Below are 25,575 nucleotides of genomic sequence, written 5' to 3' on the forward strand. Positions count from 1 at the left end.
GTCCTCCCTTGTTCTTACCAGTCAATATGTTGAAAACAAAGGGAAGTACTTCTCAGGTAGTGTATAATTAAATTGTGAAACTGATTGTTACAGAATGCTTTAGAAGATAAGAGCATAAAGAGAGGAAAAATGTGAAACATAACTGTCAAAAACAGTTACGTTATTTTTGTTTCCGAAAAGTCTTAAACCACAAATTGCTAGAAGGTGGGAGTAGCCTATAAAGGCAGGGTGTTGTTACAGCGTTTTTTCCTTACGTTGTTTTTGTTTGCTATTGGCCGCTGCCTGAAAGAGATGGTCTGGCAATACAGTGCTTATGTTTATGTGTCAAGCCTCATCTTGTATGTGCTTAAAGCCACAGGTAGCAAGACATTCAAGTTATTCCTCAAGCTAACAAAGCAGGGTAGATAAGCAACCCTAGTAACTTCAGGTGTTTGACATTTATTACACCTGTGCTTTCCAAACAGCAGTGTCCTTTGGTGCACTGGTGCACTCCTCGTGACCTTTAATTTGCTTTACTAGACCTGGTGTGGAATTTGAAAAGATAAAAATAGCACCTGTTTCCAATCACATGGATTTTAATATTAATGAAAGTGCCCAGGCAATGGATAACAATCTAAAATTACTGCTTAAGCAGTATTTTATCTATCTGCTGTTCTAATTATTTGTGGCCAGCGGGTTAACTTCGAGAGGACCCGTGCATCCAACCCCTTCAGTCTATTTGAAATCCTGGGAATGCCTGTGGCTGAAATACTGCTTTTAGTCCCCAGAGATAAAAACTCCTTTATGGCTCGGTCCAGTCCTGTGCATGTGCAGAGGAAGGTCACTACTTAGCCACTTACTGATGTCTTACGGTGTCAGATGTACTAGCTGTCCATAGGTAAAACATCTGGGGGGGGGGGAGGAGGGGATCGCGCTTCCTGTCGGGCCAAAGCAGCTCCGGGCCCCTGCCGCGGGTCGGGCGGGCGCCGCTAGGCCGCGGCCCCCCGCTACTGCGCAAGCGCGGCGGCTCGCGCCCTTCTCTGCGTGGGCACTGGGAGGGGCAGACACTCCCGCTGCCGCCGCCGCTGCCGGGCAGTGACGACACAGAGGCCACGCCCACAAGGGGAGGGGGACTTCCGCCCGCGCGCGCAGAAGCCGGTCAGTCGGCCGAGCCGCGGCCACGCCCACAAGGGGAGGGGCCGGAGGCTCCGGCCAGCTCGGGCCGCTTACATAAAACAAGGGGCGGGTTCTGCGCCTGCGTCACCAACCGGCTCCCAGCAGCCTCCGCGGCACCCCTTATATAACCGGCATCCGGGCAGCGGGGCGCTCTACATTCAGTGGCCCCCACCATCGGCGTCGGATCTCGCCGTACCTTTCGTCACCCTCTTTAGTGACCGGAACCGTCTCGCCACCATCGCTTCCATCGCCATGCCCGGGTATTCCAGCGACAGGGATAGAGGGTGAGTCCGGGGGCCCGGCTGGCGCCAGCCGCCGCCAGCGTCCGGACTCTTAAACCGCCTATGGGGGTTTTGACTGCTGCTTTTTTTTTTTTTTAAGCCGTCTAAAATGGCGGCGAGGCGTGGGGGTTGGGCCCTGGAGCCCTTCTTCTCAGCTCTTGCCGTCTTCAGAACTCCGGAGTTTCGTGACGAGAGCCGGGGGGGGGGGGAGGGGGGAAACGCCTTTAGGCCCTTTCGGCGCCGCCAAGGGCAGCCACCGCGTGTGGGCGGCCGCGTAATCCAGGGCGGGGGCTGAGTCCGTCCGCCTCCGCGCAGCCCCTGGCCGCTTGTTAGGGGTGCGGGCGGGGGAAGGGGGATCGAGCCCTCTCTCGGGACACCCCCCTGAGTACGGATGGCCCTTGCAGAGCTCGATTCCTGTCCTTCCACACCCCCCTGCCAACCCCCCGCCTCGGCCGCGGGGGCGGACTGAGCAGTGGCGGGCTGGCTGGAGGTTTGTGGGTCAGTGGGTTGGCCGGGCGCTTCGTCGATGCCGGAGAAGCCTTGGGGGAGCTCTCGGTAGGGCGGGTCCCTTCTCTCCCTTCCCCCCTTCGCCGGCTCTGGCTGTTGCTGGCAGAAGCCGGCCGGCTCCCGCTTTGTGTTGTGTAAGCGGATGTTAATGGCCGGCCCCGCCATGCGGTGACTGAGGGGAAATCAAAATGCCGGCTGCTGCTGCTGCCTTTGTTCCTCCTCCTCCTCCCCCCGCCCAGCTCAGACTCTAAAATGGCAGCGGCTGGAAAATGTGGCGTAGACAGAAATGAGAGACAAAGGAAACAGCGCTGGCAGGAAGCAGCGGCCACTCAGCCGGGTCCCCTCTGGGAGCGCTGTGTTGTGTTGGGGAGGATCGCTCCCAGCGCCTGCCCAGCCAGGAGTGGGGTGCAGTCGGGGCGGGGGAGGGAGCGCCCCGCTCGGGTCCGGGGTGGTGGTCCTCGGGGCGCGGGTTCGCTTCGCTTAGATCCGTCAGGGTAGGCTTCTGAGACGAACCCCTTCTGAACGAAAGGGGATAACGCGTAAAACGCGTGGCCTCGTGAGAACGTCGTTACTGAGAGGAGCCAGCCCTTTGGGATACCAAAACAACCGTTTACGGGGAAGTTGTGCCGAGCTTTTGTAACTGCCTCTGCTTGCTTTCTGCAGGCTGACACACAAGGGGAGTGTCGCTCGTGTGGGAAACTATTTTGATCGTGGGGGTTGTGCAGGTGTTTTAATGTTCTTGCTGTTTTGTAGGTTGTTAATAAGTCTCGGTTTCATTTTGTGGAAACTGCAAGGTAATGTGTTACCTTAGTTTCTGAGCATGAGTTATAACTAGGCAGATCATGGCATCTGCAGCTTGGTATGTTTTTGGAGTTTTATTATGATGTATGTGAGACTTATGAAACTGAATTGTCAAGTTGCATGTTTGGTTGTAAGGATAATGATCAAGTTGTATATGAAAGAGAGTTACTCTCAGGTTTTGTATTATGGTGTATTCTTCTCTAGGTTTGGAGCCCCCCGTTTTGGAGGAAGTAGAGGTGGACCTCTGTCTGGAAAGAAATTTGGAAACCCTGGGGAGAAGCTTACGAAAAAGAAATGGAATTTAGATGAGCTGCCCAAATTTGAAAAGAACTTCTATCAAGAACATCCTGATGTAGTTAGACGTACTGTGGTATGTACCCTATCCAACTTGTGTGAAAGTAAATAAATAAAGTACAAACATGCTGAGGGTCATGGGACAAGGATGAGGTAACTTATAGGATAACTTTGGTATCAAAGCTTATTTCTAACTATGGGGTTTTTGTCTTGCAGCAAGAGGTTGAACAGTACAGATCAAGCAAAGAAGTCACAGTTAGGGGCCATAACTGTCCAAAACCAATTATAAACTTCTATGAAGCTAACTTTCCTGGTAAGTGCACAATAGGGTACTCATAGACTTCATCTTAATCAAGCCTGGAAAAACTTAAGTTAATAAGTTCTAATTTTCTCTTCAAGCAAATGTTATGGAAGTGATTCAGAGGCAGAACTTCACTGAACCAACTGCTATTCAAGCACAAGGATGGCCCGTTGCCTTGAGTGGACTGGATATGGTTGGAGTAGCGCAGACTGGATCAGGGAAAACACTGTCTGTAAGTTCTTGTTTGTAACTTGGAATACTGCTGAAATTCAGCAGTGACAGTTTTGCCTGGCTTAATGCAGTCTGAACACCTCTGGGAAGAGACTGTAATGAGACTTTTTTTTCCCCTCCCTTTTCAAACAGTACTTGTTGCCTGCCATTGTGCATATAAATCATCAACCATTCCTAGAGCGAGGAGATGGACCTATAGTGAGTATTCCTAAATGAAAGGGGTTCTTAATTTTAAAAGAATGCGGATTTGTTACAGTCCGTTTTGTCCACGCTTATGTGAGTACAAAGTGCTTTCATATACCATAGCAACATTGTATTTCTCGTCACAGATCAGTGATTTTATGTTTCAGTAGTAGTAGTCTCCCAAGATTGTTCCATAAGCTCAGATTTATTTATTTTACTTCAAAATCCTCCAGAACAGGACTAGATGTCCTGTTTTGGAAATAAACATCCCCTGGAAACTGGTGGCTTCCAAATACGTGACCTAACCACACAGCATGGGCGAGTGTCTGGTGGTAGTTGAGATACTGGTTTCCTTAGCTTTCTTGTTCTGTCTGTTCAGATAAATCCATTTTACTTGTGTTCTGGTGATAGCATAGTTGTATACAATGATCTTTCCAGTCTTACGCAAACGTTTTAAATGGAAACTTTTTTCCTTTAAATAACTGCTGAACTAAAAGTTGGGCATCCTATTTCTAGTGTCTTGTGCTGGCACCAACTCGTGAACTGGCTCAACAAGTGCAGCAGGTAGCTGCTGAATATAGTAGAGCGTGCCGTTTGAAGTCTACGTGTATTTATGGAGGTGCTCCAAAGGGACCACAAATTCGTGATTTAGAAAGAGGTATGGATAAGTCTTGATGCATCTCTGTATAGGGCAATGTGGAGACTACTTCAGCTGACTTACTGTTTGTTTTTAGGTGTGGAAATCTGCATTGCAACACCTGGGAGACTTATAGACTTCTTAGAAGCTGGAAAGACCAATCTCAGGAGGTGTACTTACCTTGTACTTGATGAAGCTGACCGAATGCTTGACATGGGATTTGAACCACAGATCAGAAAAATTGTAGATCAGATCAGAGTGAGTATAAGTGGTGTATATGTTTATCAGCATTACAAAAACGTATGCGACTGTTCTTTAAAACGAGATTGGTACAGTTAACTTATCTGCCCTTGCCCGGGTAGACTTTAACTGGGCATTTGGCCTAACTTTGGTGGAATCTTGTACTAATCCAATCTCCTTCGCTAGCCTGACAGGCAGACTCTGATGTGGAGTGCAACATGGCCAAAGGAAGTGAGACAGCTGGCTGAAGACTTCTTGAAAGAATATGTACACATCAACATTGGAGCATTAGAATTGAGTGCGAACCACAACATTCTTCAGATTGTGGATGTGTGTCATGATGTAGAGAAAGATGACAAGTAAGTGGTCAGTGGTGACAAAATGTTCCTAGCAGTATGTTTTTTAAAGTGGTCAGTTCTGGCTTATGTATTTATGAAGTGAACTGATATTTTGAAGTTTTGGCACTGGTCTGATACCGCTAAATAAAAAACTCACTGTCAAAGGCAGAGTGGAAGTGAAATAAGCTTGCACAGTACAGCGAGTTGATCTGAGCTCTAACTGTCACCTTTTCAAAAAGGCTTATCCGCTTGATGGAAGAAATAATGAGTGAGAAGGAAAATAAAACAATTGTTTTTGTGGAAACCAAAAGACGATGCGATGATCTTACCAGGAAAATGAGGAGAGATGGGTAAGTCTAAACAGCAGTTTGAACTTCAGTCAGCTACTGCAGTAGATTGTGGAAAAGCTCTTGAACCTTCATGAGCAGCAACTCAACCGTGTTGTCAAAAGTTGTACGGCCACACCAGGTGTCAGTTAAAACGCTGAAGCTATTTCTAGAAGCTGTGTGAAACTAGCTTGTAAACTTACCGTTGCTGACCAATGAAACTAAACTAATGTTTCCAGTTCAGTCAATCAGTTTATGTATTTTTCAGGTGGCCAGCAATGGGTATCCATGGTGATAAAAGTCAGCAGGAGCGGGACTGGGTTCTAAATGGTGGGTATTTTAGTGATTTTTTTTTTTCCTTTAAGCATGTTTTCCATGTTGGTTGATAGATGAAGAAACTGATGAGCTGATTCTGTTACAGAATTCAAACATGGAAAAGCACCAATCCTGATTGCTACAGATGTTGCATCCAGAGGTCTAGGTTAGTACAACTCGTAATGCCAGTTGCCCAAAGTTTATTTAAAGAAAGTCTATTGCTTTCTTTAACCTCTGCATTTTTCTAAGTTTTCTTCACATAAAGGTGCAGTCTTTGTGGCAAGGCCTAGGCATGACAATCGGAGGACTCGAGGGGGATGGAGGACTAGTGGAAATGATCGGCTGGCTGCTTCCAGTCAAATAGAGAGGTGAAAGCTGAGAGCATTGTGTGCCAGTAATCTTCAAAAGGCAAAGATCATCCTTTAAACTACTACCCCATAAACTGTTCTCTCATGAAATAAGCAGTCTCATTCACAGTTCACTTTGCCCTGGTATTTCTCTTCTCTCCATGCTTTGCATGATTTGCCATGGTGCAGTACTGTTAGTTTTGTGCATACTGTTTGCTGTGATCTGTGGGTCTTTGAATTTCAGTGAGTTTGCTGAAATGTCGAAGAAAATAATTACAAACTTCAATGTTCAATGAAATTTTTTTTCTCAACCATGAAATGGAGAGAGCAGCTTTAAAATGTACTAAGCCTTGTACAAATTGGTGAGTACTGGCACATGAAATCTGAGAAAAAGTCCACCTCTCACTTTAGCAAGTGGCGCAGGAAAGCAATGGCTTTTCTAAATGCCTTTGAAAGTCGAAGTTCCTCCACCTTTACATAGTCGTCATGTCGAGACCTGCCAGAGAGAGACACATTCTCAAGTGAACCCTGGCTTCTTGGAAGCGCTTGCCTAGACGAGACACAGTGCATAAAAACAACTTGGTGACTTTTGGGGGACAGGTATGTTTTTCTTGCAGCTGCAGTTCAAAGGTCTTGGCAAGACGAACAGTGTGGCCCTTTTTTTTTTGAGCTTCTGATGAGTGTGTATGTGAAGGACCTTGTATGTTTTTACTCTAAGGTCCTCAAATGAGCACATGAAGAGGCTGCTGTGAGCTTTAGTGGCCCTACTGCAAGAAGCATTCAGATGTCACTTGATGATTTGTAAAGGGGACTCTTGAGTTGGGATTGACAAGCAAATGCATACTCCTTTATGGTAAGGTTTTGGATCACAGGGTGGGTGCAAGACGGGAACAGATGGAGTGTGCATAACTTTCTCTTCCGCAATACTCATGCAGAAATGGATGATTCTAACTATGTTCTTTGCAGCCATTATCTCATTTTAAAGTACTATTGTCTAACGTTTATCTCTGATTTGGCTGTTGTGGTGTGCAAAACTTTGTACATTGCTTTTTGCCACACTGCAACACTTTACAGATGTGGAAGATGTGAAATTTGTCATCAATTATGACTACCCTAACTCCTCAGAGGACTATATCCACCGAATTGGACGAACTGCCCGCAGTACCAAAACAGGCACAGCATACACATTCTTTACTCCTAACAATATTAAGCAAGTAAACGACCTCATCTCTGTGCTTCGGGAGGCTAATCAAGCCATCAACCCCAAATTGCTTCAGTTGATTGAAGACAGAGGTTCAGGTAAGTACTGCTGTTAACCACAATGCATGGCTTTCCTCTCAAAACACACTGGAAACTCAAATTACGCCTTCAACCTCTCCTTAAAATGGATATCGAAGGTAGGTTAGGTGCCTGTTATGCTGACCTGAACAGGTATTTATTGACCAAAAAAACAAAACACGCTCCATGCGTGTTCTGTGGAGCACCTTTTAGTACGCTATGACTAATGCTGGCCCAAAATATGCTTCTGACTTGAGTTACTTTGAGATAACGCACTTGACAGGGCTTGGGTCAGTGGTTTTGTTTCCTGTTGCTGAAAAAATGCATGGAGCGAAGCGTCCTATTGGCAATATCAGAGAGTGACTTTTTGTCTTCGTGCTACCACTTACGTTACAGGAGAGAGCACTTGTCCCAAAAGTATGGCTGTGTCCCCTCCTCCGGGGTTAAATAGATACCTTGCTCTATCCTGACGGTTCTCAGAGTCTGCGTCATGCCTGGAAAGCTTTCACAGTAGGCTTGTCTTGCTGGGAAAGAGCTCTCTTTGGGCCTCGTTGATAGTCAGAGAGCTATACGCTTAAACTCATTCACTAGACTAACCTAAAATGCAACCTTTATATATAACTGTGGTCTTGTGTTTTGTTCTTTTTAATAGGTCGTTCCCGAGGTGATCGACGTGACAGATATTCTGCGGGCAAAAGGGGTGGATTTAGTAGTTTTAGAGAGAGGGAGAACTTTGAGAGAAATTATGGTGCACTAGGAAAGAGAGACTTCGGAGCAAAAGCTCAAAATGGGGCCTTCAGTGCCCAAAGCTACAGTAACGGAACTCCTTTTGGAAATGGTTTTGCAGCTGCAGGCATGCAAGCTGGCTTCAGGGCTGGTAACCCTGCAGGAGCTTACCAGAATGGTTATGATCAGCAATATGGAAGTAACATTGCAAATATGCACAATGGCATGAACCAACAGCAGTATGCATATCCTGCCACTGGTGCTGCTCCTATGATAGGTTACCCAATGCCAGCAAGTTATTCTCAATAACTTAGTGTATTTAAGTGTCTCAGTTTTTCATAATTGCTCTTTATATTGTGTGTTATCAAGACAGGATAGTTATTTAAGAAATGGGAAATGCAGAAATGACTGCAGTGCAGCAGTAATTATGGTGCACTTTTTTCGCTATTTAAGTTGAATATTTCTCTACATTCCTGAAACAATTTTTAGTTTTTTGTACTAGAAAATGCAGACAGTGTTTTCAAAGTAAATGTACAGTGATTTGAAATACAGTAATGAAGGCAGTGCATGGCCTTCCAATAAAGATATTTCAAGACCGAATTTTCTTTCAAATTGCAGTTTTCTCCACATGTGCACAACTTTACATTAATGGAATGTCAAATGCTTTTTATATTAAATTCTAGAAAGGTTTCTCAGCTGTGTCTGATTAAACAGTTAAGAGCATATACAAAAAACAGCCTTGCCTTGATTGGGCTAGATTGCTTAGCATGGCAGGCTCTACTTTGAGGGGGAAGAGCATTAAAACTGGCTTCTGAACTACTATTGGAAACAGTACTCTTCCCTGCCTAACTAGAGTAGGGCCAGTTTTTGGAAAACATCCATTGGAGTAATGGTATAGCTAAAACCTTGCTAACCAAAACTCTGCTGAAGTGGTGTTGCTACGAAGCTTCTGGGACAAATGTAGGAAGCTTTTTATTTTTCTGCAGCACCGTAAGTGTCGCCTTCACATGAGCAAACGTGCAGACTAGGCTTGAGTGTAATGTACCTACAGCTTTCAGGCCTTGTGAGTTAGCATGCAGGCTTACTATGAGCTTCAGAGATATGGGAAGATTTTAGTATTAAAACTTAAAATTACACTTAAACTGGTATTGAGCAGTGATTTCTTTTTGGAAGTGGTGGGAGGGAAGTGGGCTATTGTTCAGTGACCAGGAACTTTGGTGTTCTGCTTTGGAAAGAAAAGCAGCTGTTTCTCCCAACATATTTTTTTTTCTGCAGACTAGCAGTACATGCAAATAAATACTCTGTAGTCTCAGAGCAACATGCATACTGAGCAAAAACAATCTTCCTAAAGCATTTCCTTGTCTAGAAGCATAGCTGGAAGCCAACAAGCACTTGATCCTGGGGTTAGTTAAAGCACTTAATATTTGCAAGTACAGTAGCCTAAAATTCTGGTTAATACTGACCTTTGGTTCCCTCCTCCCACTTGTTTCTTGTTTATCAGTAACAGCGTGATAAGCTTTAGTTAAATGTTTTTAACTTAAAGCTAAATGGCTCCAGCCGTGAATGCCCCTGCAAGAACCGGGGCACAACTCTGTTCAGTTTTCTCTTTGAACCCAAGTCAGTAATTACGTAATAGTTTGGAGTTGGTAGAGCTTCAGTTCTAGAATGTGTTGGTGTACATCTTACACCCTCAGGCTTTTTCTGGCTTGTGTTTTGTTCTGGGTGATTGCTTTCCCAAGTGATGTGGCTTGTGATGCTTTTCACAGCCTTTTTTTTTTTTAATAATGAGATGCATTACCACCTTGTCTGAGTTTTATCACTGATTTTTTTTTCTTATGACAATTCCTTGTTGTAGTGAAAAGCCCTAGCTGGAATTCTGTATGCTGTTAAGTCCAAAATTAGTTGGCAGTGTAGAAAGAATCTTAATTGCCTTTAAAATTCTTCTTTCCTTGTCTGTCCCTTCCCTAGTACTGTCAGTGTGAAGTCAAGCAAATTGATAATTGCTCATCACTGAAAGTTGAGGTATTTGCTAAGTTTCCAGATCAATTGCCTGAAACTAAAAGCACATGTAAAAACTTTCTGTTTAAAATTTTACTTTTACTAAGAACATGTTTTTTATATATATATATTTATAAAAAACACTTTCTAGTTTATAAAGTAAAGCTGACAGACTGAGGTATTGAAAAAGAAGTGAGGGAGAGAGCCTTTAAATAGCCTCTCCCATTAGATGGGGAATAGCACTAAGCAAATTTAAGCACGTGAGCTTGTGCAAGTCACACAGGTCAAAAAGGTGCGTTGAAAACTTAGGGAAGATGGGGAAGGTGTGCACTTCGTCAATGATGTATTTTAGTAGAGTTTTGCCAAGACTACAGATTCCTGCTTCCTTATGTTTGTGTAATTATGTGGAACTCTGCACCTGCCACAACCTAGTCAGCTGCCTCCAGAAGCTGAAGTAATTTTGACTATTTCGCTTCTGGATATTGATGTAGGTTCCTGGACCAGTATTTGTTCCCCCTCCCTCTTCCCCTGCAAATAACTGTCCTTTAAGGCATGCCTCGGGGGGGGGGGGGGGGACCAGAATGATATATTGAATTTATTGGCCATGTGCTGTATGTTGCCCTGTGGTGTTTCTCAATGAAAAACTGGTAGGGGGAGCGTTTCCTGAGGGGAAAGGTGTCGCTCAGCGTAATGCAGGCTCAAAACGATGGAAGTACGGCGAGCTACGCTAAACCGCAGCGCCCCGCTTCTGGGCGAGAGCCAGCGCTCGACCTGAGGTAAGGGCAGGTCTGCGCGGTGAATGCAACTGCAGGGCAGCGATCTCGAGGCTGGGTCAGGACAGCCGCCTTTGAACCGGATTCATTTTGCTTAAAAGTTGCAACTTGTGGCTGCCAGCGACAAGTAACAAGCAGCTGACCCAGTGGCCTACTCGCAAGTTGTCTTTTTAACTCCGTCTGCCGCTCCTGAGGGGGCGGAGAGGAGCCAACGCCGAGATCACTGGGCCTTAACACGCCTGAATTTTTCATGACAAAACAGCACACGAAATGTTTTCTCCTCTTTCAAGCCCTGCCTTCTGGCACGGCTACAGAGCCCCGATGTATGGAAATTTCCACCGCTGAGCCAGACGGCCGGCTGGAAACTTGAGCAGCGCTAGCAAGCAAACGCGCTTGCCCGGCCCCGTGGGCAGCAGAACCCGCTGCTGTAAAACAGCGGAGTTCGTCATCAAGGTATCGCTGCTCCGTCGGCGGCTCTTGGAGACGGGGCCGGCGCGACGGCGCCGGCCGGAGCCGCCTGTTCCTGTCGCCGCCGGGGGCGGCCGAGCGCAAAACATCCCCGAGGCGGGAGCCCAGCGGCGGCCGCGCATGCGCGCCCCGTGCCGCCCGGCTCCTGCGCGCGGCGCACGCGCGGTGCCCGCCCCGCCCTTCCCCTCCCCTTCGCCGTGAGGGAGGGGAGGAAGATGGCGCTGGGCTGCAGCCAGGGGGGGCGGCTGTGGGGCCGGGCTCGCCTGGGGCGCCCCGCGCTGAGGCGGCGGGCGGCGGTGCCGGCAGGGCCCCCGGCGCGGCCTTACGCGGCGGGCGGCGGCGGCGGCGGCGGCGACGACGACGATGAGGCGGCGGCGAACGGGGAGGCGCTGCTGGAGGTGTGCCGGCGGCGGCACTTCCTGCGGGGCGGCGCGGAGCGGCGGCCGTGGCGCGCCCACCTCCGCGGCTGCCCGCCGGGCTTCGGGCCCCTGGGCGTGGCGCTGCGCGGCAACCTGGCGGCCCAGTGGTGGGAGGCGGTGGCCGCCTTCCGCGAGCAGGTGTTGGCGGTGGAGGCGCCGCTGCACGCCCCCCCCGGCCCGGGCGCCCCGCCGGCGGGAGAGGCTCTTCGGCTGGTGCCCTCCGAGACGCTGCGCGAAGCCCTGCAGGGCGGGGGCCGCGGCCGGGAAGCGGGCGGCCCCTCCGCGGAAGAAGTGCTGGCGGCCGCGGGGGTGCTCCGCGAGTCCCTGCTTCCCGGTAGGTCCCTGGACCCGGGGGAGGGGGGCGGCGGCTCTGGGCCGCCCGCTCGCGTTTCTCTGGCCGGGAGCGAAGCGGTTGCGTTCAAGCTTCTGGCTGCGTCAGTGCGCTGGGAAAGTTTCCTCCGCTTGCCGAGAACTGGGGCCCTTTTCGAGGAGCTGAGCGGCACGAGTGCCCAAACACGCATCTTGCTCTTTGCGTAATTAGGAGATGGGCCCGTTAAAATCACAGGTGCCAAAGCACCCGGAGCGATCGTGCTGTACAGGCGGCTGACCTGTGCTGTCTGCGCAATATTAAAACTAATTAGACCGCGTGTATGAATGGCCTGTGTAAGCGCTGGGCTCTTAAAACTTCATTATTGCCCTGACTGCTTCTTGTGGATAATTCAGTATATGTTTTCAGTATAATTAAAATTTAAGGTTCTTCCTGTGGCTACTAAAACTAATTATTTGTTTTTTTGACAGGTGCTTTAGCACAGTACGTTAACTGTTTAGAGTTGGTAAACAAGAGACTGCCTTGTGGCCTTGCTCAAATTGGAGTATGTTTTCACTCTATTCCAGAAAGTGAGCAATACAATGAAAACCTCAGCAGGTACAGTAATGAAGAGTGATTAATCCCTTTTCGTACCTAAACTAGCTCTTTGCACTTGTTCTGCTTTTGGATTATTTTTGAATACTATCTCTTGCTTTTTTCCTGTTATTTTTGAAGGAGTTAATTTGCTGACCTTGCTATTGTTTAAAGAATAGGCGAAAGGACCACGTCTTCCCTTGTATGGTTTAGCTCTGCCAGAACTGCCGGACAATGGCTTGATTACTGGTTACGTCAGAGACTCCAATGGTGGAGAAAGGTATTTGCTTGTGCTTTTTTTTACTGTTTTTAAGATAAAGTCCCCCCCCCCCCCCCCCCCCCCACACACACACTTTATGTTGTAAAGGGGGGGAACAGATGCCAGGATAGGTTTTATGGAGCTATACTGCCAGTTGTTCATCGCTGAAATACATGCGTTTCTTGCAAGAAACAGAAAAACTGCTTAAGATTATTACAAACCTGTTAGGTAGTTCACGTGTCTGTCAGCAAGTCATGTTTTGTTTTGTTTTGCTTTGCTTTTGTAAGTGATTTGAGATCAAGGTGCTATAAAACAACAAAGTGTTTTGGATTGTGATTTATAAAAAGCACTTGGCACTTTAAGCCAAAGCATATCATGGACTTTAGCTTGCCTTACAGATTTATCATTTGTGGTTAATACAGCATACAGCAATGGATCACCTCTTATATCTTTAATTTTCAGTTTGCAATAGGCCCGTCTAACTTCAGCAGCAGTGACTTTCAGGATGAAGAAGGAAGAAGAGGATTTAACTTATACTATGGCTTTCCTTGGGGGAAGGAAGCAATAGAAACATTGACAAATCTCGGCGATACTGAGCTGTTACAAATGTATCCAGGGAATAAATCAAAATTACTTGTAAGCTTTAACTTAGTTCCATGATATTAAAAACGTTCCTTGATAGCAGTGATGCGTGAGAGAAATGCTTTTTTTGCTGATCCAGCTGCTTGATGTGTGACCATCTTTTTATTCTGTTGTTGTAAAAGCAACATAATTGGTACTCTGCAGTCAGATCTCTAGCTGATCTTTAGCTGATCTTATCATTGCAGACAGAATAGGCATAGAAGCTAGATAATTTTTGCACAGAGTTAATTCTTTGAAATTAGAAATGAGGTATATTGACAGGGCAGCTGTTGCCAGTTGCATTGTCTTTATTGGTGAGCTGTTGTCGAGACAAACTGTAAGTCTGTGTGTTTCATTGCTAAGTTCACATCAAAAAGAATCTGTAAATGTTGTTTCCTTTTATAGTTTGTCCCTGTTTAGAAGTACTCTGTATGTGGCTTAATGAATCATAAGTGGTGCACGTGGTTTTATAAGAGTTATCATTTTTGATAAGACAAAAAGGGGGAATGGAGCCGAGGGAAACCTTCCTACTGAATATATTGGACAGGGGAATGTTTTTAGGGAATGGCAACATTTTAAATGTCAGGTTGAATAGATAAAATGAGTAATTTGGTACCTTGTCAGGAAACTGCAACCTTCCTCTCATGCCAGTCTTGTCTTTTTAATTTCTGTTTTGGCAGCTTTCTTGCTTCTATACAGCAGTAGGCAAATGTAGCTCTTGTTAGGCAAGGTAATGATTTCTCAAAGCATTGAGGCAGATTTTTGTGGTCATTTGGAAGTAATCCACACACCTCCAAAAGAAAACGCAGTTGCCAGTGTATTGCAAATAGATTTAAATCTATAATCGGCGAGTAGAGATAGGAAAACATGGCATTTTCCTTGCATGTTTTACTTTCCCCTGTGTTACAGTCTTAACTAGTTATTATTACACTCTAAAGTTTTTGGTAACTTTTAAAATCTATGTCTGACTGTATTTAAAATGTGATAAGGGTGCTTAAGGTAATGCCTCATTACACATTTGAAGTAAACAAAAGTCACTTTGAAGCAGTGTTTGAGGTCTCCTTTTTTGAGGTTTCCCTTTCTTCTCCTTCAGGGCCGAGACGGAAGGAAGAATGTTATTCCTCATGTTTTGTCTGTGAGTGGAAACCTGGACCGAGGAGCATTAGCGTATCTCTTTGATTCTCTACAGCTAGTTGAGAATCCATTAATGAAAAAGAAAAATTCACAGAGGAAGGTAACTTTCTGTAGAAAGCGTAAGGAAGAACAGACGGTGGAAGAAGGGTCTAGGTCTGAGTACAAAACTTGAACAGAAAAAGTCACACCCCAGGTCAGCACAGATACGTCTGTAAAAAACCCAGGATAGACCAAACTAGCCAACAGTGAAGTGCTGTTGTTAGTTTAGAACAGGATGATAGGTGCAACCTTGTTGGTCAGCTGCTGTGGTAAATTTAAACAGAGATCGCCCTCTTCTTTCACATCTCCAGTCTCTGTTCCCTTCCCCAACAGGTGCAGCCAGAACACTTTTTACTAGTAGCAACAGGCTGGGCCTGTGGTACTGTCTCTGCAGTCCTTCCTACCCACATGAGCAATTTTTTCTCTCATTCTGCGCTCACCTTTCCTGTCTTAGCTTCTCTCTGATGCTTAGTGGGCTGCTGTAAGTGATGAAGGAGTTATGAGGAACAACATAGTTGCTGTGTGGCAGAAAGGATGTTAGGGGAGGCTTCTTCCAGAAGAGTTTGCAGGTTGCTAGAGAACAGTAGAAAAAGTGGGTCAGAGATGGTAGTGGGTTATTTTTCCCAAGGACCATTACTAACCCTGCCTCTATCCTTCTACTCTGTTTTTCTGGAGTTCCTGAGTGCTAGCTTTCAAATGCTACTTGTTACTCAAATAAGTATTCTGTCTCCTTTAAGAGACTGGATCCAGTAGACTGGATGTGAAGTGTCTAGTGGGCTGTCTCTTGGATCTCTCTGGCTTATTTTATCGTTAAAGATGATGCAGCTCTGCTGGCAAAGCTTCATTTTCTTTATGGGACTCAGCTGACACAGAATAATTTCTGCCATGGTAACGTAGCTGGCATGTGTGCTGGTTACATCAAGTATGGTTTGCTCTCTTTCAGGTTATAATTTTCTTCTATGAGGAAAAATTATGCATATTTAGAATGTTTTCGATCAAAGCTGCTTCTTCAGTTAAAAAAAAAAAAGAAATTTTTTCAAATGGCTTTTTAATGTTCTGTAGTTCTGTTTAAACGTAATTAGTGTGAATATCTAGTAATCTGTCGCTTTTTGTAACGTTAGGTACTTAAGCTTCACCCTTGTTTAGCACCTATTAAAGTGGCCTTGGATGTAGGAAAAGGTCCAACCACAGAGCTGAGACAGGTATGTTGTAAGAACATTTTAATTATGAGTATTGACTTTCCATGTTGTCTTCTGTAATAATTCTCCACTGGGGAAAATCATGCTGCTACTTCGTGGTTCTTGGAGAGTCATGCTGGCATAGGTTCAGTAGTACTTCCACGGTGTAGCTTATGAGTTGTGGCTCAAGGAGTACACTATGGAAAGCGGGAAGCAGATAACCTGCCTGGCTTTAGTACACTCCTTTTATTATTATTAATACAGTTGATACTCATTTTATGCAAAATGAAGGAAAATAAACAAAATCCCTATCAGCTTCTTAATCTTACATAATTATCGTAATGTGGGTTACCTCTTCAGAAGGTTTCTTTGTTTTTTGTTTGTTTGTTGAATCAGTTTAAGAAATATGCACAGGAGAGAGAAAACTTATCTTGGCTGCTAGATCTCCATTTTTATTTTAAAAACATACCAAGTTGCTTTCCACCTTGCGCTTGTTTTAGCCAGCAAATACCAGCTAGGAATGTTGTTATCACACATACTACGGTTTTCAACGGCTTCTTTTGTCTAGGATTTCAAACCCTCAAAGACTGTCTTTTACTTTTGTTTTTAAATAAACACAGGTTTGTCAAGGATTATTCAATGAACTATCGGAAAACAGAATTTCTGTATGGCCAGGATATCTTGAAACCATGCAGATATCTCTGGAACAGCTTTATACAAAGTAAGGAAAAACAGCGTTTTGTAAACTAAACTATGAAAGTGAAAGATGATTTGTGAACTAGTGAAAATAGGCCAGTTCTCAATAAGAAGTCATCGAGTACAGTAGCCAAATGATTGACTGCATGTATTCGGAACCATAAACTTAGACTTGATTATTTTGTTATGAAGAGCAATGCCAGATGGTTCACTTAAGAATTAAATGAACTGTGCATCTTTCTTATTTTTCCATTGTTGTTGCTCTTGAACTGTGAAATGCCTATTAGAGATTTTCCTATGAAAATAAACGTCTTAAGATGAGTCATACACTTGCAGAACTGACTTGTTTTCCGCTTTTGCATCTAGACTGGCTTCTGTGTTTCTTTCTTGAGTACTGTTTCAAATGGCACACTGTATCTGGCCTTGATCTTAAGTTTTTCAAGGCTGGAATGATTACCAGTGGTATACTCGATGGAATTATTTGTGCAGATAAGTAATGTTCCAGTAAGTGATCCATACACAAGTTTCAGGCTGATCAGGAGTGAATTTTGAGTATGTCAGTGGATCTTGAGCATATCGATATTTTTTTCCCTCTACAGAAAACATATATGAATAATTGTTCATGTACAATAGTTTTCAAAGTAAGTCTGGTTATTAAATAATAGAGAAAAGATATGTTCTGCTTCTACAAAAATAAACATGTAATAGGTCATTAGATAAAATTCTCTTTATGTTCTGAAGTGACCCAATAATTTAAAGAAACGTGATCAGGAAAGAAAGGAATGGCAACAAGAAAATGTTATCTTCACACTTGACTTAGTGCAGTGTAACAAAAATATTTACAGCTTATAGTCATTTGTACATAACTTATCTGAATTTTTCCTACACCAAAAGCAGTAACAGGTGTGCTGATTTCTTTTCAGGTATGATGAGATGAGCGTTCTCTTCACTGTCTTGATAACTGATGCCACTCTGGAGAACGGAGTGGTCCAGCTGAGAAGCAGAGACACCACCATGAAGGAAATGATGCACATTTCTAGGCTGAAGGACTTTTTAGCTAAGTATGTAGCATCAGCGAAAAACATATAAACTTAATTTAGTCAAATAAAAGGAATTTCTTAAATCTCTGTGCCTGAGCTGACTTCTAAGGTGTTGCTGATTCAGTGATTTCTCTGAAAATAGTTCCACTAAAGCATCTCTTTTCTGTCAAATCTGGACTATCTAGGATTCTCGATTACCCTGAAAAGAGGGAAGTAACAAACCTGTCCATCATTAGCAGGGCTAGCTGTATTCTTCCTCCTATCTGCAGTTTCATTATCTTATTGCAAACATCCAATTCTAACTTAAAAAGTCATCTTTCATCTATGTATTGCTAATACATGTTGCCAAATTATAGTCTCTGCTGGAATAGAAATGGTATTTTATACAACAGACTTTCAAATCTTAAATTTAGAAAAGTAGCCTGTAAGCTACTACACCTTGCACTTGATTTAAAAAAAAAAAAAAAAATCAGAACTGTCTTAAGGGCAATGGAGGAATTGGAAGAAATCAGTTGTAAATTGTTTTTGTCAAGCATTTTTGTTGACAGAAAATTTCAGTTGACAGAAAATCTGTGCCATAGAGTGAAAACAAGACTAATGTGCAATCGTGTTTATACTATACCTGAGTATTGTAGTCAAAATCAGGTAATGAGAGTTTGGATATAAATGAAGTTGAGTGGTTTTTGATCTTCTGTAGATTTACTATGTGTATGCAGCTTGTTAAGCCAGGATATTGAACAGGTGCTTTAAGGTGTATGCAGTAATGCATACGGCCACTGATGAGTTATTAATATCACCAAAAGACAAGAACTTGCCCTAAAACCTCTTCTGTTAACATGGTGCTAATGTTCATTCAATAAATGGGTTATTTGCAACTGCTATACACTAAATATGAATTACTGCCTAGTATAATTATACCTCAAGTACAAAACGGTCAGGATTGGACTAGACAGTCGCCAGAAGTCCCCTTCAACCTCAGCTATTCTGTGAGTCTATGATATGTGGCGCAAGGTTAATAAAGTATATCTGGGTGACTTACTGAAGCCTCGGAGTTCTACCTAAACTGACTGTGGAACAACATTAAGTCAACCCAGGCAATGAGTTTCAGAGACATCTTAGAAACAGCCTACAGCAGGATGCAGAATTTATGTTGTAGTTAACTGCCCCAAAGTTAATTTAACCCTCCCATCCCTCTCCATCACAGCTGAAGTAATGCTGAACTGTGAAGTTGCCATCCTTGCTGCTAGGCAACAACAGGTACAGAGGCCAAATATGGATCCTGTAGAGTGTGCTTAGAGGACAGCAAAGTTGGGATTATTTTTTGTAGTAGTTGATTAAACCAGTTTTCATTATCTGTTTGACATGCACAGGAACACAGATCTGAGTGAAAGCTTTCTGTTTGGATAACATTTATCAGCTCATAGTTTTTGCTTTCTGTTTGGTCATTACATGCACATAGTGCCGGACTGCATACTGTGTCCAACAAGATCTTACCTGGCAGTGATTCTGTGGATATATATTTTTTAAATTGTGCTACTTGGGCAACAATGGGACTAGTGGGATTAGTATTTGGGTCTCCGAGTTCCAATTTTTACCTGTTCTGCACTTTGTTTCAAGTTGAAGTCCGCAGGAATTGTTTTGGGGGTTTCACTAGTGGAGAAAACTAGCTTATTGTTTGTCTACAAAATAGACCAGGAAAGCAACATCTGCACATCATTGCTCTTTCTGTGCAGGCTCAGTGGTGCTCAGAACATCTAAGGAGTGAAAGATTCTTTAAAATATGTAATTAAGTAAATCACAAGTGAGATCCTACCTTGTACTCCATCTCTTATGATGACCTTTGAATAGACTGTACCACAGGTCCTCTTCTCTGCTAAAAGCCAGAATAACATAACTGTCCTTTAATAAGGGTACACTACAATAGCTTAATATGCCATTCGCAGCTTGGTCACTAATAACACGGCCTACAAAATTAAGCTATTGAATTTTTGAAGCATAGGTTAGTGATAGACTTTTTTCTTCTTAAGTCTTAAAGTTACTTTAATTTCTCTGTAGAAAGTAAGCAGTTTCACTACATAACTGCTACTATCTAAAAAAATACCAGCAAAATCCCCCCAAAATATCTTTGTGCACCCAAGATTATTCACTACTATAATTTCAGGGTGTTTTACCTTCTTCATTTTCCTTTCTAAAAACGGTAAAGTTGGCGTACTCTTCTTCGGGTTTAACGTACTCTGGATTAAAGATGATGAACAAGAGTTAAGTATAAAAAGTTATGGCCAGATCACTTTTATCTTGGTACAAAGCAGTGAGATTCAGTGTAGGATATAAAATCTACATATGCTTCTTGTAGCACCTATGGGCCTTATCAGAGCTATTTTCACTCTCTTTGCAGGCAAAGTGGGTAGAGTGCTAATTGGTATCTTGCTGCAGAGAGTGCTAAGAAAACTGAGCAGAGCTGCTAGAATTCTGCTTGTTTACCACGTGAGCAGGAAAGGAGACTTTTTAGGGGAGAATAATTCCCTTTTAGTATTTAGAAACAGGAAACATAATATCTTTGCTTCATTCCCCCCCCCCCCCCTTGAGAATGGTGAAAGTCATGGATTTGAAAAGAACTGCAAGATAATTAGCATTGTAACTTTCACGCAGTGTCTTCGTTATTGCATGCTTTCTACAATTGGAGTAGTACAATGTCTTAATTCAATTGCCTTTTTGACTGTTGTCTAGTTTTACTTCATTGTTTGAAGTGACTTTGAGTCTTGTCCAAGTTAGGAAACACAAAGAACTAATATGTACTGAACAATGCAGAACAAAATGCAGGAGCTGCACAAGTTTTCTTTTGCTCTCACATATGTATTCCATTTTCGACTCTTAGTAAATGGGCACTGTACTTCTGGTTTACTCTCTGGTTTTTAATTTTCTTTCCCCTGCACTGGCTGTTCCTAGCCTCACCATGAGTTTCCAAATTCAATTCTTCATTTTATTTCTTTTCCATTTATAGTAGATTCTTGTGTGGGACTCCAGTACCCTTTACCCAGTATAATCAACACTGCAGTTTTGGCTGTATGGCTGACAGGTGGTGGTAGACTGTACATATGAATCCTGGGGAACTTCAAATGCTGCCTCTGCTGGTCCTAGTCAGAAGGTGTTCTGTTAGCTCACTAACTGGTAGTAGGTGTCCCTTTCCCCTTTCTTTTGCATATCTGAAGGAATTGTTCAATACTAGCTACAAGCAGTATAATGGCATTCTTCAACCAAGCTCTTGCAAGTAAGTGTTGTGGCTACAAGGAGAGTAACGTGAACTTACCGATCTCTGTGTATATGACATAGCTTTCTGTGTCTTCTGCATTCGTTGTTGAAATAAGGCCAGTTGAGGACCTAACAGACTTATTTTTTTCTGCACATGGTAAAAGAAACAAACACATATGCATATATACATACACGTATCCATTTCTCTTGGAAATAAATAGCTCCGTGATATTTTTTTGATATTTGAAGATCTTAAATAATGTTATTTTCATGATTAATACTGCTCCTTAACCAAGGTCCATTTTAATACAATTTCTTTTATTTATTATGGACAGTAAGGACCAATTCTTGCCAACAACATTTATGTATATATTTAATTTGCTTCCCACAGCCCAGGCCTGCCATCTAAAACATAGCTGAGAAGTGAATGCCTTGTAAGTTGCCTACGTTCTATGTACGTTAAGAGCAGAGTGACAACATCCTAAAACGTCAAAAGCTTAATTCTGCTTGTAACATGATGTTTACACATTAGAATGTATTGAGGACATAAGTTAGCACATCTGGAAAATGAAATAGACATTCAATAACTCACTTGCTTTACATGAAGGAATAATGAAAAATGGGATTGCCAGAGCAAATCCTATTGTTAACAACAGCAGGATCAGCCCAAGAGAAATGAGCAATGGTTGAGAACTGCTCCTCTCTTCTGTCAAAAAGAAAAAAGTGCTTATGCAAACAAATGTTGTTTCATATTCTAAGTATTTTCTGTAACTTGAAATCAAGACTTTGCCTTTCTTTCACCTTTCAGATTAACTGTGGTTAATAGAACTAACTACTCAGGAGAGCGCAAACTGCACGCTGCCACAGCAGAAGGGAGTGTGCTGCAGCCAGTGATCTAATATGACTAAGGAGACTGAAGGGCCCTCCCTTTCATAGGAACCAGAGAGAAAAATGAAGATAGGATCTCCCCCAGGTTGAGTAACAGGAGAGCAAGGGTCTCTTCTAACAGTGAATCCTTTATGGGTTATCCTACACAGTCACTCCAACTACCACTACTTTCTAGGCTGCATGGAGTTCTGTCTTGTTACCTTAATTTTAAAAGAATCCAAAATTTTTGTTGTTGTTATTATTCTAATCATTGTAGCCTGAACATGACATTGTGGGGAGAAAAATTATGGCTAAAAGACTTGCATTGTTACTAGATTTTGAATTTTGTGTGGTCCTTGTTTGTTGAGGGTGATAAAATGTTTGGCATGTGCATACCTGCTAATGTAAAGTTGAAAGAGTTGCTGTATTTTGTGTTATTGGGAAAGCTGTTTTCAGCTCTGCATTTATAGGTTCCAAAGTCACTAGATGAATTGATAAACAGAAAAAACATAGCTGCTTCCTTCTTCTGCATCTTCATGGGGCGAGACATGCTCTTTTTTTCTCTGAAGAATATGTATGTGATAGGAAGAGAACCATTTTCTGAGAAACAAGACAGCGTCACGTTCTGTCCTTTCTTTGCTTGAGGGCTGGGTGAGCTTAACACTGGTTTGGAAACTGGCTCTGTAAAAAGAAACCAAAAAGACATCACTGAGTACAGAACAAACTCCAAAGGAAGACAGCAACACAGGCGCATGAGACGGGCCTAAGGGATGGAGGGCTCAGCGGGCCAGATCGGAGTAGCACTGCTGACCCCTGAAGAAACGATACCAGTTGGCAGTAGTTAAATTCAGCTCTGTAATCAAGGCAGACGCTCACTGTAGTGCAAAACAGCACTTGCAGCAAGCAAAACCCTGGCTCCTGCTGCTGCAGGTGGAATGGATCAGATAGTGGGTGGCTCTGTGTCCCTAAAATAAAACGTGCTGGGAAGGGTATACAGCAAGACCTACCTATAAGTCTGAAGTTGAGACTTTTGCTGTATTTTCCATCATTTGGGGTTCTATGCTCAGCTTTGCATTTGTATTCACCCACATCACTGGCAGAGTTGATAGTCAGGTTAAACAAAACTGGCGTCAAGCCTGTCCTATTCAGTGTGGCTATCACCTGATTTCCTTTAAACAGCGTGTATCTGACAGGTGGAGGTCCAGACTCTGAGTGACAGGAGAGGCTCACATTCTGGTTCATCACTACTTCCAAAGTGCCCTGAACATGCCTGAGCATGGGGTTGGAGATCATTTCTGGAAAGAAGAAACTTCTGAGTGAATTCATTGCACCTATCATCCAAGTTATCTCCTGGGTTATTCCCAAAATATGTTGAGGACCATGCTGTACTTATTTCTGTTGAAACAGATGTCCTAATGTTTTTTCACCTCCAGTAGCAGGCAACGCAACTTTGTATTTTTCCATATCAGCATGTTAGCTTCAACCATTCAATGAAAAATGCATATCTTCATACAAAAGAGAGCCTAGCCACACAAAGCCAACAGGTGTGTTTCGATGAACCAACAAAAAACTTTTGCACCAGAACAGCAATGACAATAGTAGAAGCATAACACAGAAATTCAAATGTTATGAGGTGTTAATTGTAGGAGAAAGTAGCCTTTATATGCTATTTGAGAGGTGACATGCGAGCCTGCGAGTAAAGACAGTATTTTATCTGTAGCCCTGTGTAAATGAGCAGAATTAATCTCGTGTAAACAGATCTAACTTCATCCTCCCCAGCTTTTGAATAGTAGCAGCCCTGACTGTTTATCAAAATAGTTTGGTTTTATGGGATCACACAAATACAACTGTGAGAAAAACCTGCAACATCTTTTCATAGAAAATGGTAATAAGCCAGCTGTGATTAAGATAAATTATGACAATTCTAGAGTTATAAAGCAGATTTTAATAACTTCAAGCAATTTTGAATGTGCACACAATCGTGTATCAGCAAGGAGAAAGTTAACCTTGCATAGAAACTTTCAAACTGTCTCATTGCACAGACAAGGGAAAAAGTTTTAATTTTACTTGACAGCTTCAGATATTCTAGAATCCCTCCCCGTCTTTTGGCGAGCAGTTGATGCCATGACATATCACAAAACTGGAAAAAAGAACCTACCTCTGCCTTCTGCAGTCGATCCCTGAATCTGCTGAGAGACTCGAGCTAAAAGAAGAGAAGAAAACTTTCAGACAAGAAACAATGGTTGTTGTTTAGAATTATTTGCAAGAAGCATGTCCTTAGCTTACTGTAGGAAAACAGTAGAACTGTGAGAAACAACATTTTCCTGCCAAGACAAAGCTGATACTGAACAGGGCAGATGGTGTAGTTACGCTACCGAGCTCTTTGAGGAGTGGCTCAAAAGCCGAGTGGTTGAGGAAGTCCTAAATATGGAAACAGTGCTGATGGTTAGTGATGGTGTTTGAATAAAGACTTCTGTTGCATTCCATTTATATTTAGCCTATGGCAGTCATGTTACAGTAGTGGGTGGAAGAAAAAGCTTTGGGTGAGGGGCAGCTGCTTGGGATACAACTGAATGTTACGTATAGTTGTTTTAAGATGTAGCTAATATAATCAGGAGCTTTTTCATGTCTGAGAGCTGTGTTGTAGAACTCTGCTACCATGTAGTCTACAGCTTTATAAATAATTTGTCTAGAATTGTTCTTATAAAGAACTGAGATCACTGAGCTAATATCCCACAGTCACGCATTTGATAGAGATAATGCAAGAGATCCTCTGGGAGCGTGTGGTACTGCTCTTTTTGGCAGCAATATCATTTTATAAAAATTGACAAAAAAAAGAACATTAGTGCTTAATCCATAGAAGTTTTAAGATGTTAAGAAATATTCCTAGATGGCTACCTAGGGAAATATTTTGGTCAAACTTCAAATTTTAAGCTGTGAGAAAATGAGATCTTATACTAGAAGGTAGAATCTTATCATGAACCCGCGTTCAACACCATTTTCTTCTTGCAGAGCAGACTTTGTTGATTAATTTGATGATCTAGTCAGTAATACAAAGCTGCATTATTACAGTGATGGCAAGTAGACATTCTTAAATTTGTCGTCCTGGGTCTCTGGGCAAAGTAGATGTAATCTTTAGCACGCATGCATGCGCGCTTGCGTGCAACTAGGCTTCTGGCGTTGAGAAGAATTTGCAGTGCTACTAATATGCTTTGCCCAATACAGCATAGCAGGAAAGAGGACAGAGTCTCAGGATACGTGCAACTGGTTGCCTGAAAGCTCAGGGGCTTTAATATATATCCAGGAGTAACGTTGTCCACGTACATGGACAACGCCTTTTGAAGAACTCTAGGCCCTGTGTATGAGTAGCTAGCCTTAAAAACATGATTGTGATCCTTGTCTCTTTCCTTATCCTCGACTTTCTGCAGCTAACAAGGTCCTACAAGGGCGTCCTCTTTTTTCTGTGTAATCTAAAACACTTCCCAACGCTGGGTCTTTTGCAACATCCGGTATTTTTCTCATAGAACTTTGTGTGCAACTTCCTTCTTCTTTAATTTTTATTTTAAGACAACCTCTACCCTCCCCTCACAGATCGCTACTATGTGGAAACGCTGACAGTCAACCACAAGACTGGAACATTTGCCTGCAGCTAGCAGGCCAACGTTTAAAACTGCAGCTGGCAGGAGAAGAAGTGGGAGCATCCTTGCAGTTGCCTGTGGTGGCAACCTGTTCTCCGGCACAAAACCCCCTGATAGCTGTGCCCACGGCGGTGCGGTGGGAAGAAGGAGATAAAGAGTCCCGAAGATGCTCTTAGCCGGGTGACGGAGGGAGAACGGTGGCCCGAAAAACGCAGGGAGAAGCCCCGTGTGTCCCCCGACCCTGTCAGGAGGAGCAGGGGCGGCCGGGCCTGGAGCAGCCGCGAGAGGGCGGCGGCCGCTAACGGTTGCGGCCGTTAACGGTTGCGGCCGCGTGG

The 25,575-nt window shown here is 43.4% G+C and overlaps 3 protein-coding genes across 6 annotated transcripts; 2 read left to right on the top strand and 1 right to left on the bottom strand.

The window, feature by feature from the left end:
• The first annotated feature begins 1,173 nt into the window (after positions 1-1,173).
• DDX5 (DEAD-box helicase 5) lies at positions 1,174-9,102 on the top strand. Of its 2 annotated transcripts, none has more exons than XM_068913771.1 (13): positions 1,174-1,439; positions 2,949-3,114; positions 3,255-3,351; positions 3,438-3,571; positions 3,703-3,768; positions 4,270-4,411; positions 4,488-4,648; positions 4,817-4,989; positions 5,208-5,318; positions 5,563-5,624; positions 5,716-5,775; positions 7,031-7,255; positions 7,887-9,102. In XM_068913771.1, exons 1-13 carry the CDS (start codon positions 1,408-1,410, stop codon positions 8,267-8,269), a joined length of 1,812 nt encoding a protein of 603 aa, XP_068769872.1. In that variant the 5' UTR covers positions 1,174-1,407; the 3' UTR covers positions 8,270-9,102. The 2 variants fall into 2 exon arrangements, with proteins under 2 accessions (XP_068769872.1, XP_068769873.1); XM_068913772.1 differs by having other exon boundaries at positions 1,286-1,415.
• A 2,875-nt stretch (positions 9,103-11,977) lies between these two features.
• POLG2 (DNA polymerase gamma 2, accessory subunit) lies at positions 11,978-25,545 on the top strand. Of its 2 annotated transcripts, none has more exons than XM_068913375.1 (9): positions 11,978-12,281; positions 12,417-12,543; positions 12,694-12,799; positions 13,241-13,414; positions 14,493-14,633; positions 15,694-15,774; positions 16,371-16,471; positions 17,370-17,507; positions 25,194-25,545. In XM_068913375.1, exons 1-9 carry the CDS (start codon positions 12,269-12,271, stop codon positions 25,414-25,416), a joined length of 1,104 nt encoding a protein of 367 aa, XP_068769476.1. In that variant the 5' UTR covers positions 11,978-12,268; the 3' UTR covers positions 25,417-25,545. The 2 variants fall into 2 exon arrangements, with proteins under 2 accessions (XP_068769476.1, XP_068769477.1); XM_068913376.1 differs by lacking the exon at positions 25,194-25,545 and adding an exon at positions 21,544-21,924 and having other exon boundaries at positions 11,981-12,281.
• Positions 15,778-24,030, bottom strand: MILR1 (mast cell immunoglobulin like receptor 1). 2 transcript variants are annotated; one of them, XM_009678969.2, is made up of 9 exons: positions 23,889-24,030; positions 23,761-23,805; positions 22,610-22,897; positions 21,999-22,283; positions 21,328-21,441; positions 20,794-20,883; positions 19,658-19,720; positions 19,300-19,359; positions 15,778-17,439 (listed from the first exon to the last, which is right to left on the bottom strand). In XM_009678969.2, exons 1-9 carry the CDS (start codon positions 23,920-23,922, stop codon positions 17,393-17,395), a joined length of 1,026 nt encoding a protein of 341 aa, XP_009677264.2. In that variant the 5' UTR covers positions 23,923-24,030; the 3' UTR covers positions 15,778-17,392. The 2 variants fall into 2 exon arrangements, with proteins under 2 accessions (XP_009677264.2, XP_068769478.1); XM_068913377.1 differs by lacking the exon at positions 21,328-21,441 and having other exon boundaries at positions 17,302-17,439.
• Positions 25,546-25,575: the final 30 nt, after the last annotated feature.

The sequence above is a fragment of the Struthio camelus genome, chromosome 19, assembly GCF_040807025.1.
Source record: "Struthio camelus isolate bStrCam1 chromosome 19, bStrCam1.hap1, whole genome shotgun sequence".
NCBI classification, from domain to species: Eukaryota; Metazoa; Chordata; class Aves; order Struthioniformes; family Struthionidae; genus Struthio; species Struthio camelus.